The sequence below is a fragment of the Dermacentor variabilis genome, chromosome 8, assembly GCF_050947875.1.
Source record: "Dermacentor variabilis isolate Ectoservices chromosome 8, ASM5094787v1, whole genome shotgun sequence".
Lineage (NCBI taxonomy): Eukaryota > Metazoa > Arthropoda > Arachnida > Ixodida > Ixodidae > Dermacentor > Dermacentor variabilis.
Genome location: NC_134575.1, coordinates 12,187,629 through 12,201,677, shown reverse-complemented (window position 1 = coordinate 12,201,677; position 14,049 = coordinate 12,187,629). Strand labels below are relative to the sequence as shown.

Below are 14,049 nucleotides of genomic sequence, written 5' to 3'. Positions count from 1 at the left end.
GTGGACGTTTCACGTTTCGTTCCCGGCCCTGCTCCTGCTTTTGTATTTTTCCGCGTGTAGAAAACCGTCGGGACAGATGCGTGAGAACTTGGTAGCATTCGCTGCCTCCTTATTATTTCTTCTCGTCGTTTCATTCTCTTACGTATCTCCAAGCATTGCTGGTTTGCTTTCTCTCTTTTGCTAACGCATGCTATGCACATAGTAAGTCAACATTTTTGTCTTATTTTTATTGATACATTGCATATATAGCAGTTTATTTTTCTCCTGCTTCTCGTTCTCTTTTTTCTTTTTGATGTGTTCTGTTGGCTTCACTAAGCGCACTTCATGTGGTATCAGTGGTACCAGCCGCTTTAAGTAAGGTTAAAATTAAAAGTATGAAAAGTAATTTAAGAAAGGCGCGGGGAGGTTGATCTAGGTTGATCTAGAATTGTAGATTGAACCTCTGGAACTATGTACAATATAGATAGAACTCACTCAGGCAAACTCACAAATTATACCACAAGCTTAAGGTTCACTCAGGCCCTAACTTGAGATCTCCAAATCGAATTAGAAACCTCCAGGAATCATACCTCGGCGAACTCACTACGACTCACAATAACAGCCGAAATAAGACTTAGGCAGGCTCACTCACTCACAAGCTCACGGATTCATATACTCACTCAGGCCTACCCATATACGCGAAATCGGCTCTTACTAGGACTCGCGGAATAATTGGCTCAACCCTGCTCGTATAGATACATAAAGTCATGGTCGGGATAGCGTGGACCCAGCCTCGCGTGGAGCCTCGTGGGCTCAAAAATTATTTCAGTCATTTGTAATTCACGCTTACTTGAACTCACCCGGGCACGCGCAAGGCTCGATACACTGGGACACACACTGACTGAGACTTCCGCCCATTTCGACTCATTTCGATTCAGACTCACTAAGCGGACTCATCTCGACTCGTTCATATTCCCACCTACTTGAACTCGCTTGAGATCACTGAGATTCAAGGGTGGCTCTGAGGTTGACTCAAGGGTGAGCTCGCCGACGTCTGCTTCCGTGACACCAAATAGGCCATTCTTGCGGTGTCATCGAGGCTTTGCAAAACGTAAAAGACGCAAGAATCATAGACCGGGGGCGACGGCGCCTTGAAATTTCCGCACCATGTGCCCACGACGTCATGGATGTCGACGTCGACTTGCCGGGGCGCATTTATTGTTCGTATTTAAAGAAGGATGAAATTAAAAGGCTTAATCGAGCAACACAGCGATTTGTGTCCTTTTCTGTCGCCTTGTCTAATGCGCTTTGAAACATCGATTAACCTTTCAGAACTGTTTTCTTTTCGTGCCAGAACGGCCGAACTGTGCGAAAGCACGGCGAAGTATTCGTGACACCACGTTTAGTCGCCGCTAAATTCAAATACCGGAGTTATGTACCTTCGTTTTCTTCGCCAACAGTCAATGTTTTTTCTGGCAAGCAAACGCTGGTATGGGGCTTTGAAATGACGTCCTGCTAGCACAAACCGGTCTAGCGTTCCTCGGTTGTGTCGTCTTGAAATTTCAGCTCACGTTGCCTCCCCTCCAGCGCTCGTTTTTCGTCTTCGTTCTCGGACGTATAGCTTGTTCAGTCACTCCGTGACGACTTTCCCGCGCGCGTGCGCGCAGGGAGAAGAGGTATTCTTGGCGGTAGGAACCGGCGGCGGTTGACAGGGCTAAGGACCGATAACGATCCGCGCAGCATCCACAGCCGCGCGTCGTATATCCGAGTTCGGGGTGTGGAAAACCGAAAGAAAAACGGAGGCGACCGGAAGTGGTCCGCTGATCCGTGACAACTTCTTCGCCTAGCTGTCGTCATCCATCAATCGACTCGGCGACGTCTCACCGTCGCTGGGATATGACAAGCCTCGAGCCTGCCAAACAGGGTCGTTAGCGTTCGTCCGAAACGTTCACAGCTAACCTTGGAAGCTGTGTCCTGCGAAAAGACGGTAGATCATACTGCGCCATCCCCCTGTCCCTACCGCTTCGATCGGCGCCGTATTTTCGTGTTACGGTGGTTTTACTGCATGCGACGGCAGTTGAGAACTTTTAATTATGTTTGATGTGTCGGTCATTTCTATTACGCTGTTGGTTTGGTTGGTTGGTTTATTAATTGGCTTGCCTCTGTAAACGCTTCATGCCCATCATGTGGGATTGGCCGAGAATCGCCACTAAGAACCGAAATAAAGCCCCCCTGCTGCAATGTACAGCGCCAACAACTGAGCTGGCGCTTGTCTTAATGTTTAAGAATGTGCGCAATATTTCAAGAAACCACGAGGAAATTCCTTACCGGATTAAGATGTTGCGCGCTCATTGCTAAGAAGTTGTTTTTGAGAAGTGTCATATTGGAAAGGACTCGACATAAAGAAGATGCCGTTCTCGGCACTGCCGCTGTAGCGATAAATGAGTTCAGAAGACGGAGGGACCACTGGAGTTTGCCGATTTTCTTCAAAGGACCCCTCACCAGGCCCCATAGCAAATTTTGTTTAACGGGCTTGAAGATGTTACGTGCCCTCTAAGGAGTGTTCTACCGCAAGAATTTTTTAAAGCTAGTTCATTAATAGCAGAGATAGAAATATTTGAAATTCCCCGAACCCTTAATTTCAGGAAACGTTGGTTTCAGGAGGCGAGCGTCACCGCCAGCCTTTTTGCTGAGTGACGCACTTCCGGTGACGGTCTCGCGCGCGAGCTGTTGCGTTTGTCTCGTTTCGCGCGGCGAACGATTTTGCGCGCTCAGCACGAGAAACCTGATTAGCGGTATAAATCAGTGTCATAATCATGAGTACCCACTCAGGCGCGAGAAGGTGAAAGAGCAGCGCTGGGACACGGTAGAAAATGACAGGTTCCATCCTTGCGCGCGTGATTAATAACTTTGGAACAAGCAGACGAAACGAAAGTACATCTCTCTCGCTACTGTGCGAAGTAAAACAAAAACCACGCAGAGATTCGGTTTGTATGTTTTGTTATTTCTCTAAAGTGTAATTCGTCTATTGAATCAACAAATTAAAGAAATGACTGATGTTGCCTTGAATGATTCTCTGAGTCACGTGTCACTACGAGTGACGTCACAGAACTGCCATGTACGTAGGCGCACTTGCGCGATGGACATCGACTCTCCGGCTGGGAGCGCGGCAAGCGGCGTTCGGAGTGAAATTTAAGCTCTTTCCGCGGCGCGTAGCGATGTAGTACTTAGCAGACACGATTGTTAGCGCGCATCGCATGAATTGCGCTTAATCGTGAGCTCAAAATGACCGGACCTAACGTTCGAAATTTAGACAGAAGCTACGACATCGCGAGAAAGACGTGCTTGACGCGTCGCGTAGTCGTCCCCGAGGACTTATCTTCCCAAGCACGTGTCCTTGTCAGTCGGGCGAGAAAAAAAATCGCTGTTACGTGCGCCCGGAAGAACGAGGCAAACATGTTTACGCGGAACCGGGAGTCTTCTTTCTCGTGGGCCGTGTCTCGTAACACAGGCGCGAGGTTTCCAGCCGACGTAGTCCTCGGCAAAAAGCCTTACGTCGCTCTTCTCCTTTTTTTTTTCTCTTTTAAGGTCGAGTGTAAAGAAATTTTAGACCGCGTAGAAAGCCTCGTCTCTGATTGTGTAGCTACAAAGCAGCCTTCGCTGAAACATACTGCAAGGAATCATCATCATCAGCAGCCTGATTACGCCCACTGCAGGGCAAAGGCCTCTCCCATACTTCTCCAACAACCCCGGTCATGTACTAATTATGGCCATGTTGTCCCTGCAAACTTCTTAATCTCATCCGCCCACCTAACTTTCTGCCGCCCCCTGCTACGCTTCCCTTCCCTTGGAATCCAGTCCGTAACCCTTATTGACCATCGGTTATCTCCCCTCATCATTACATGTCCTGCCCATGCCCATTTATTTTTCTTGATTTCAACTAAGATGTCATTAACTCGCGTTTGTTCCCTCACCCAATCTGATCTTTTCTTATCCCTTAGCGTTACATTTATCATTCTTCTTTCCATAGCTCGTTGCGTCGTCCTCAATTTAAGTAGAACCCTTTCCATAAGCCTCCAGGTTTCTGCCCCGTACGTGAGTACTGGTAAGACACAGCTGTTATATACTTTTCTCTTGAGAGATAAGGGCAACCTGCTGTTCATGATCTGACAATGCCTGCCAAACGCACCCCAGCCCATTCTTATTCTTCTGATTATTTCAGTCTCACGATCTGGATCCACCTGGATCCATCTGGAACCACTTCCAGTGCCTCGCTACCTATCGTAAACTTCTGTTTTCTTCCGAGACTGTTAAACATTACTTTAGTTTTCTGCAGATTAATTTTTAGACCCGCCCTTCGGCTTTGCCTCTCCAGGTCAGTGAGCATGCATTGCAATTGGTTTCCTGAGTTACTAAGCAAGGCAATATCATCAGCGAATCTCAAGTTACTAAGGTATTCTCTATCAACTCTTATCCCCAATTCTTCCCAATCCAGGTCTCTGAATACTTCCTGTAAACATGCTGTGAATAGCATTGGAGAGATCGTATCTCCCTGCCTGACGCTTTTCTTTATTGGGATTTTTTTGCTTTCTTTATGGAGGACTACGTTGGCTGTGGAGCCGCTATAGATATATTTCAGTATTTTTATATACGACTCGTCTACACCCTGATCCCTGGATACCTCCATGACTGCTCAGGTTTCGACAGAATAAAACGCATTCTCGTAATCAATGAAAGCTATATATAAGGGTTGGTTATATTCCGCACATTTCTCTATCACCTGATTGATAGTTTGAATATGGTCTATTGTTGAGTAGCCTTTACGTAATCCTGCCTGGTCCTTTGGTTGACGGAAGTCTAAGGTGTTACTGATTCTATCTGCAATTACCTTAGTAAATACTTTGTAGGCAACGGACAGTAAGCTGATCGGTCTATAATTTTTCAAGTCTTTGGCGTCCCCTTTCTTATGGATTAGGATTATGTTAGCGTTCTTCCAAGATTCCGGTACGCTCGAGGTCATGATGCATTGCGTATACAGGGTGGCCCACCATCCTTCAACAAGTCTGCTGTTGCCTGATCCTCCCCAGCTGCCTTTCCCCTTTGCATAGCTCCCAAAGCTTTCTTTACTTTTTCCGGCGTTACTTGAGGGATGTAAAATTCTTCTAGCCTATTCCCTCTTCCATTATCTTCGTGGGTGCCACTGGTACTGTATTAATCTCTATAGAACTCCTCAGCCACTTGAACGATCTCATCTATATTAGTAATGATATTGCCGGCTTTGTCTCTTAACGCATTCCTATTCGTAGTTTCTTCTTCACTGCTTTTAGGCTTCCTCCGTTCCTGAAAGCATGTTCATTTCTATCCATATTATACTTCCTTATGTCAGCTGTCTTACGCTTGTTGATTAACTTCGAAAGTTCTGCCAGTTCTATTCTAGCTGTAGGGTTAGAGGCTTTCATACATTGGCGTTTCTTGATCAGATCTTTCGTCTGCTGCGATAGCTTACTGTTATCCTGTCTAACGGAGTTACCACCGACTTCTATTGCAGACTCCTTAATGATGCCCATAAGATTGTCGTTCATTGCTTCAACACTAAGGTCTTCTTCCTGTGTTAAAGCTGTATACCTGTTCTGTAGCTTGATCCGGAATTCCTTTATTTTCCCTCTTGCCGCCGACTCATTAACCGGCTTCTTATGTACCAGTTTTTTCCACTCCCTCCTCAAGTCTAGGCTAATTCGAGTTCTTACCATCCTATGGTCACTGCAGCACACCTTGCCGAGCACGTCCACATCTTGTATGATGCCAGGGTTACCGCAGAGTATAAAGTATATTTCATTTCTAGTCTCGTCATTCGGGCTCCTCCAGGTCCACTTTCGTCTATCCCGCTTTCGGAAGAAGGTATTCATTATCCGCATCTTATTCTGTTCTGCAAAGTCTACTAATAACTCTCCTCTGCTATTCCTAGTGCCTATGCCATATTCCCCCACTGCCTTGTCTCCAGCCTGCTTCTTGCCTACCTTGGCATTGAAGTCGCCCATCAGTATAGTGTATTTTGTTTTGACCTTACCCATCGCCGATTCCACGTCTTCCACTGCAAGGAATAGCCGTAAATAAAGACAACAGACGGTGCAAGGACACGACCAGCACTAACTCTAGATGCAACACATGTGTCCTTCGGTCCGTGTGTATATCTGCGCTGTTCCTGGCACATGTCGTACTACAAGCCAGATGCATTTACTCACAAGCGTTTTTCGTTTGAGTTTTCCTGCTCTATTGCTACTTTTTCTTAAGTGTTTACTGCTATATATGTCGTGGTCGCCGTATTAAATGTAACTGGGTAGTCATCGCTGTGTCATACGTCGTTTAGCCGATTGTCCCATCTTTGAGTTTTTTTTTTCAACGTACGTACGTATATACAGCGTCCTCCATATATTGCTTAAAGTGCTTCAAAATACATCTTGCGCTTACCACTGCACTGTTCTTGCTAAAATATTGCAGAAGGATCGCATTTAGGAGTCTACGTCATTCAGTGTAACACTTACGACAGTTAATTGCCTGGTTTTAAAGAACGATTTGTAAAGTTGCCTTCCATTATGCGGTTGTGACCTCCTGCCGCAAGCATAAACTTGTGTCGCCGCCTGCCGGCAGCTACAGAAAGCAGCCGGTCAGGGATGAGGTTTGCTGCATTTAAAAGAGAAATTTAAAATCTAGTGACTGTTGGTAGCGAATTTTCCATTTAGGCCATCAAATTTGTTAATAAGAATTCTTAAAAACCAAACATTTTCACAAAACAAAACTATCAAGTTTACAACTCTTAACTCAGCATTGAAGAAAGGTATCACGATTGTGTCAGACTGTTGCAGACAGAAACCTATCCCAACCTGTTCACGTTACATGCGATATATCCGGAGATTTACACTGACGACGCGTGCCCCGCTTGCGGGGATAGATCAACACTTTCGCACATGCTCTGGGGATGTATCTCTATAGCAAGCCCTGACCTCAGCTCAACTAGGTGGGAGGCGGCCCTCCGCAACCCACTCCTGGCTGAGCAACGTTGGGCTGTCCAGCAGGCCCACGATGCGGCTGGCAGGCTAGGCCTGTCGGTCCCGACGTGGGAGCGGCCCGCGACGTGCTAATACGCGTTCTGCAGGACTGTAAAATAAAAGTTACTCAATCAATCAATCAATCACGATTGTGTAAATTGGATCTAATAGTAAATCTAAAGCTCACAAAATTGATGTATTATTAATGGCGCTTAAACAGACCACTAATATGTGAGTAGGATTTTTCCAATGTCCTCGTAAACAATGTAACAAATTCACGTACGTTATAAATTTATATATCAAATTTGTCCACTTTGCACATTCTGACGGATGCAGTTTACAAAACTGCGACATCTGTTCTTTGTGCAGAGCTAAAAATTCGTAAACTTCGTGCTTCTATTATTTTCAGACTTAGCAATTTTTGGAAAGTGCCTTTTAGAAATTCAGGCCTTAATTCAAATTCCGCCTCTAACATTCACTAGAATTTAAATTTCTTTCTCAAATAAACAATTTTCATTACAATTGGCCCTCTGGTTACCTCAGAAAAGCGTTTCTCCGTTTCACATGTATTTGAATAGCCGGCATTGCAGTTAGGCCTGAGCTAAAATAAGGCTTCCTCTTACGCGAAATGTGCAGGACCCTGCTCATACATACATACATACATACATACATACATACATACATACATACATACATACATACATACATACATACATACATACATACATACATACATACATACATACATACATACATACATACATACATACATACATGCATGTATGCATACATACATACATACATACATACATACGTTAACAACTTTATGTATGCAAACCACGTGCGACAGCTCATTTTTGGCCACCGAACAGTGTCTCCTCATCCAAGCGCTCCTTGCGCGACCTATTGTTTCGGATTGGACGGACAGTACAGCAGTCATTGTTAATACATAATATTAATATATATCATGTTCTGCCACAAAATAATAGCACTAAGGCGGTCATTGCCGAAGCATTACACTGCATAAAAATCGACAAATTTGCAAGCATGCTAGCATAGCGATGCGCCGTGTTCACAAGTTTTGCACTACATTCGTAGAGCAACTTTAAGGTGTCGTTCGCAAAAGATATCTCGAAGTATCGACTCATGCGCCGGCTCGTTCTTGTCTTTCGCCTGCAGGCTGGGAGAACCAACGGGACATCACGTGCTGCATGCTGGGCCAGATAGCCGGCGACAAGGGCTACCACTGCTTCGCCAAGTTCTACGCGGCGCGCCTCCGGATGCGGAACAGGAACCGGGCTCACAACCGGAAGATGGGCTTCTACGGCCGAAACCGGATACCGGACTACGGTCACCGGCTTATGCGGACCTTCGAGCAGTGCGTGGTGGGCGACCATGGTACCATCTTCCATAAGTGCTGCCACATGGTGGCACTCGAACGCCGAGACCGGGTTCGCTACGACACGTCTGCGTCATCTGCTGGAAGAAGCCACTCCGCAGCGTCTGCTGCCGAGCCGGAGTCGTCTGCGAGCCAGCAGGGAGAGTCGTCTGCTTCGCAACACGAACGGGAGATGAACCGCTATCACCACCCCCACCACCGCCAGCACAGAACACAAGAAGCCGGCGGCGAATCTGTGGAAGTCACCACGACGACCACGGAAAGTCCTCGTCACCAGAGAGTCCACCACCATCGTAACAGTGATGACGACGTCAGCACAGACACGGGGGACAGCAGACGGTAGAAAACAACAAGCAGCACGGTCCAGACGACTTGTTGGCGTACTGGGCAGGGACACTGATCGTTTCCCGAGAGTTGTCGAGATCGAGTCGTTTCTTGTAGCGGTTACCGGGGGGATATTGTTTCTCTCTCCGTAGAGAGTTGTTCAGAGAGAGATATCTGCATTCGAGCCAAACCAAGATACTTAACGAAAGCAGATGCCGTAATCGGTTTAAGTGCTCGCGATATGGGTTTTGTTTGCAGAAAATGGGTGGGAGTGCGTGCGCCAAAACGGACAGAGCGGTGCTCAGAGCACTGAGAGGTATGACGTGGGCAACGAAGGGCACGTAATATTTGTGCACAATATTCTAGACCTTGCAAGTGGTACAAAGCCTTATACATTGTAAACACTACTTCACGCGACAAGATTGGCACAATGCAGCACGAATTATGTCAGTCACGTTGTTCGCTGCAGGGATTGCAAACTTCGCTGCTCATTCCAGTTACCTGCATCAGGCGGACTAAAGATGTCACTGACCTTTCCTTGAGAGCAGCGACGGTGCGAGGGGTTACAGAATCGCCATTCCGTGCGCACTAATACGGAACCTACAGACTTCGTCACGTGTAACCTGCTAGAATCTTGCCTAAACCGCATCCCTGCAAGGAAAGGTTGTCACCACCTATGCAAACCTCTTCTCTAATGCAGAATTTTTTTTTCGTTTCGATAGCACCAGCCGCGGAGCTATCTAAAAGGGGCCAAAGTATTTGTGAAGAAAGCTGAGGGAACGTAAAAACGAAAAGAAAAAGCTTTCGTTTTGCCAAACATGAGATTTGCGTCAGATACCTCTTACAAGTGCTTGTGTGAGCGAACAACTTGGACAAAACGTACAGAAACATGCCTAAGGCAGGATTTTGATCGCAATTCTCTGATAATTGCCCTTCTTTCCATACCTTCTTTCTTTAATGGAGGAGAGAGGTGCGCTTGGACTCGGTCCACAGCGCGCGATCTTGCATACTCAAAGTGGGTCATATTTTCTCGATCCAGTTTACCCTCTGCTATTTTTTTTTCTGTGCAAAGTGTAGTGATGCCAGTGGACGAAACCACTGTGATGACAGTACCACTAATGATTCCACTCAAACCCCCCTTGCCCACGTGCGAGGGCGCTTGTTCATTGTGGGTGAACTTGCTTGGCAAATATGACAATTTCTCTTAGACAAGCTCTGGCAGCATTTCGTGTGCTGTAGATAGGCTGTGCATAATTGTTGCCGTTAACAAGTACTCGTTAGTGTTGCGGATAGTTTTCTCATGTTGAGAGAGAAAGCGAATTTCCTGGTTTACGTTGCTCCAGCGCATGCCGTGTCGCGAAATCTCGAACGGACCAACTTGCTTCGCTAGCGAAGGATCGTGTTTGCAAGCGCTGCAGCGCCACGAGCGCGCGTGTGGTGTTGTTTTGAAATAATACTACTTTAGGGTTCATCATCTGCCGCTCATTTTTATTCACAATCGTCGAGAGAAAATAGAACAGCATATATATAGATTTCCTTCTCTTTTTTTCAGATATTTGTTTGTTTGTTTTTTATCTTCAGTTTCACCAAAAGAAGCATGGACATAAAAGTTTCACAAATATTCATTTCATATGCCTGACGTCATCCAAACGTATGCCATTTAAACTTTACAACATTCGGTTTTTTTTCTTAACGTTCTAACGCCCCAATGAACGTCATTTCTGCGTGTCCATTTGCCCGCATCGGTGCGCCCATTTTACTTGTAGAATGCGTATTATTTAAACATTTTCGTGTGTGCGAGCTTTATGACGCTGCTTTGCGCAGTACAGTGTTGTCTAATGTTAAAGGGAACAGCTAATTAGTACGCAGAGCAACATAACTAGAACGTATCATTGACCCCATAAGGGAAAAAATAAATGCTTGATGCGACGCGTTAGGCAGACCTATGTTGGTCAAGAATTGGTGCCTGTGCCTTCTTGTGAAGCCTGTAACTAGTCCCAAAATATTAATTTGGCGTTCCCTTTACCACTGGGTCATACTCTACACCCGCAAATTCCTCTTGTTTCTGTGCTTTTGATATCCTTAGGATGCAGTAGTTTTGGTGACTTGGCATTTTTTGTGACAGTGGAATACTCTCTAGAAACCTATGTAGCAAGTAAGCACGAAACACTCACTTTGAACGTAGGCATGAAGAAACGGTCTTTTGTGTTTTTACTGCCTCATGTGATTGCGCCAACGGGTTGAGCACATTATTCAGGAGCAGTACCTGCGACAAGAACTCAAAGTCAAACAAAAATGGACTACTCGCAATGTTTTTTTTTAGCTTACCTCTTTTTTAACGGTGAAGTCATTACTGAATAACACACTTTGACAAAAACACGCATGAATGTGCACAGTACAGCATTATTTTTGCACAAATGTTTGTCCCAACGTGATAGTATACAGACGCCGGTTCGGTGGTACAGAGACGCCAGGTGCTCTGGTATTTACGCTTGCTTAGAGATTGTGAAATTTACCGTTATTGAGTTTTCTTCTTTTTTTTTTTTTTGACAGTATGGATGTTTGTGGGTAGTAGACTTGTGTTCCCACCGAAATCATTGTCTTTATGTACCTGCAAAGTGACCACTTAAGAGTTTTTGCCTTGTTTACGGGGTGCTTTTTGATTATTTCAAATAGTGCAGATGAATTTTCTTTTTCTGCGGACCTTACTACGACTTTTTTAGAGCATTCGACGGCAGCCGCATAGCTTATTTTCCATGTCACATCGTATCAACCACCAACCCGTATCCGTCACCAAACAGGATGTCTCGCTACACAGCGCATGCTCTGTTAAAACAACCTCGTGTTATCTCTCAGATATTACATGTGTCGCGCTATAGAGTACTCGGACAGGTGTAGCGAATGTTAAGACCGTGTTATCTCTTGAACAATGCATGTGTATCGCTGTATAGGATACTCAGTTAGAAATAATGAATGCTAAGCCTAAGTCTGCAAATATTCGAGCCTGTTTCCATATCTCCAGCTGTTTTCTCCGACGCAGTTTTCCTTCCCTTACCTCCTTTCTTTTTTTTAGTTAAGTGAGAAAATAAAAGTGCGTGCAATATAGCGTGTAATATGACGTTTTACGCGGTCTTCTTTACCGCCTTACTGGGACGCTAAAAGGGAAAGACTGCATTAATAAATTAATGTACTACAGCAACGGGAAGGTAAATCTCACCTTTACAGGATGTTTGGTGAGCCTACCAAAACGAAATACGGCTGGCGCGCCGCCTTGAATTTATATTGACGTCATTGACTGCTTCTGCTCGGGCATGGTCAATTTTTTTTTCTTTTTACCGGTAAAATTAGGCTATAACTTTTAGTCAAAACCTTTACAGCGCGACAACAGCGTAAATACGCAAATAAAATTGAAATACTTGAGGTCACACTCACGTAACCGCATAGGGTATCGGGGCCAAATTAAAAAAAAATAAAGGTGCTGCCCTTAGATTTTTTTTCTTCTAGTAATCCCCCTTATGCAATGAAATCAACGGAAATTGAGTTTTAGAACACTTTTTTGATGAGTGAAAACTCATTTAGTGTTTCTCCGTACTGTCCCTCTCGGCGGAGAGCACTACTCCGTCGATGCATTTATCTAGTCCTCGAGTTACGAAAGCGGCGAATCGCAAATTACCAGCTCGCTCCGGTACGCGTGCAGAAGTGAAAGGGGGGCGGGTTAACGGCGGGGGAGAATCGGTGAGCTACGAATGTATCGAGCCTAACGACCGGTGGGGGAGGGGGGGGGGAGGTCTCTTCTTCTCGATGTTGAAATCGCTTTGGCTTCCGGAACCAATCCGCCGACGCGATCGTGTCCTGTGTCGTGCATAGTTCTTCCCCCTTTTCCTCAAGCAGCTGATATGTAGTGAGGAGACCCTCTATGCCGTTGCCCCCTTCCCTTTAATGAGAGTTAAATAACTTTTTTCATTCATTCTGCGAATGAACGGGACACCAGCAAACTGACGCTTGCACAATGGACGAAGGAATGGACAGGATGAGCGCTATAGAATTACAACTGATTTTATTCTCAAGGGTGTCCGACAAAAAAAAAAAAAAAAAAAAAAGAAAGCGGCGCATTCGCATCATCATTCGCGAAAGAATGAAAGAGGTATCAGTGTGACGCGTTGTCAAGACAACGGAACTCTTTTTTTTTTTTTCTCTCTCCTGTTCACAACAACGATGGCGCGGTCACGCATCTTTGGTGGCCCAATTTCCGTACGCGGTACGCTCCGTCAACCTCGCGTTCGGGCTGCGTTTCCCTTTTCTGTCTCGTGATTCCGTATACCTTGTTCCTTTGTGTAAGCGTCCGCTCGACAGCTTCCTGTCCATTCGCAAGTATCTACCATCTCGTCTAGCAAGAATCTTTCGCTGGTGTGGCTGTGCGAAACAGACCATCGCCGCTTCGCTATGGCGGACGTGACCAAAGGAATATTCACTTCGTTGCGGTTACCGGGCGCTGCTGCTTTCAAAATATTAGCGGCGGTTCACGTCTTCGGTTTGTTTTAGTACACGTGTGAGCCGTCTCTCATTAAAATTCATTTAACGCATGTGTGTGGTGGCAGGTTGAGAATCGGTAATTTTAACGCACCTGCGAAGTTTTTCTTTTGAACGACAGCTTTGGTCCTGGTGTTAGTTATAAACGCGGCTCGCAGTCCGCACCTCCGAGGAGCAATTTGCGCACGCTCCGATCGTGAATTGCGGTAGCTCGTATTGCTTCGCTTTGCGGTTTAAGCTGCATTAAACCTTCTGCTCATAGCCAAACGACGAGATCGGCGCAACGACCGAGTACCGTGAACATTCATTTCGGTAATAGTCGTGAGTGGCACAATATCATCTTGCATCACGGACCCCCACAAACCACAACGGTCCTCCTCGGCTATACAGGCCTCCTCGTCAAATCGGTGCATCTGCAGACGAAGCTGTTTCTAGCTTGGCCATTCTAAACTGGTTCGCGTTCTACTCGCCGGTTGGCTTGAGTACGGTGCCGTCGAAGCACGCGCGTGACCTTTAAGCATGTGACGGCAGCTTGAGGTTTCGCCTAAGGACTCAAATAATGTCTGTATTCCGAGGCTTTGCTTACACAATTGCTGCTCTACAACTGTATATGCATCGTAGTTTGTGTGCCTGTTTTGCATATATATTATATATAAATTTATATATTGCCTGTTGTGTGTTGTACTTCAATGAGTGCGAAATAGTAGTGTTTTTCTTGTTGTTCATTGTGGCAATAAAAGAAGTGCCAGCCAGAATGGCTTTTGTCCGAAA

At 45.6% G+C, this 14,049-nt stretch overlaps 1 protein-coding gene across 1 annotated transcript in view; it reads left to right on the top strand.

The window, feature by feature from the left end:
* The window catches only part of LOC142589628 (uncharacterized), a 46,036-nt gene extending 31,987 nt beyond the window's left edge, over nt 1-14,049 (top strand). Inside the window, exon 3 of the mRNA XM_075701141.1 lies at nt 8,205-14,049. Within this exon, the coding sequence (XP_075557256.1) occupies nt 8,205-8,767 (563 nt within the window). The 3' untranslated portion in view covers nt 8,768-14,049. The remainder of the gene's footprint in view (nt 1-8,204) is intronic.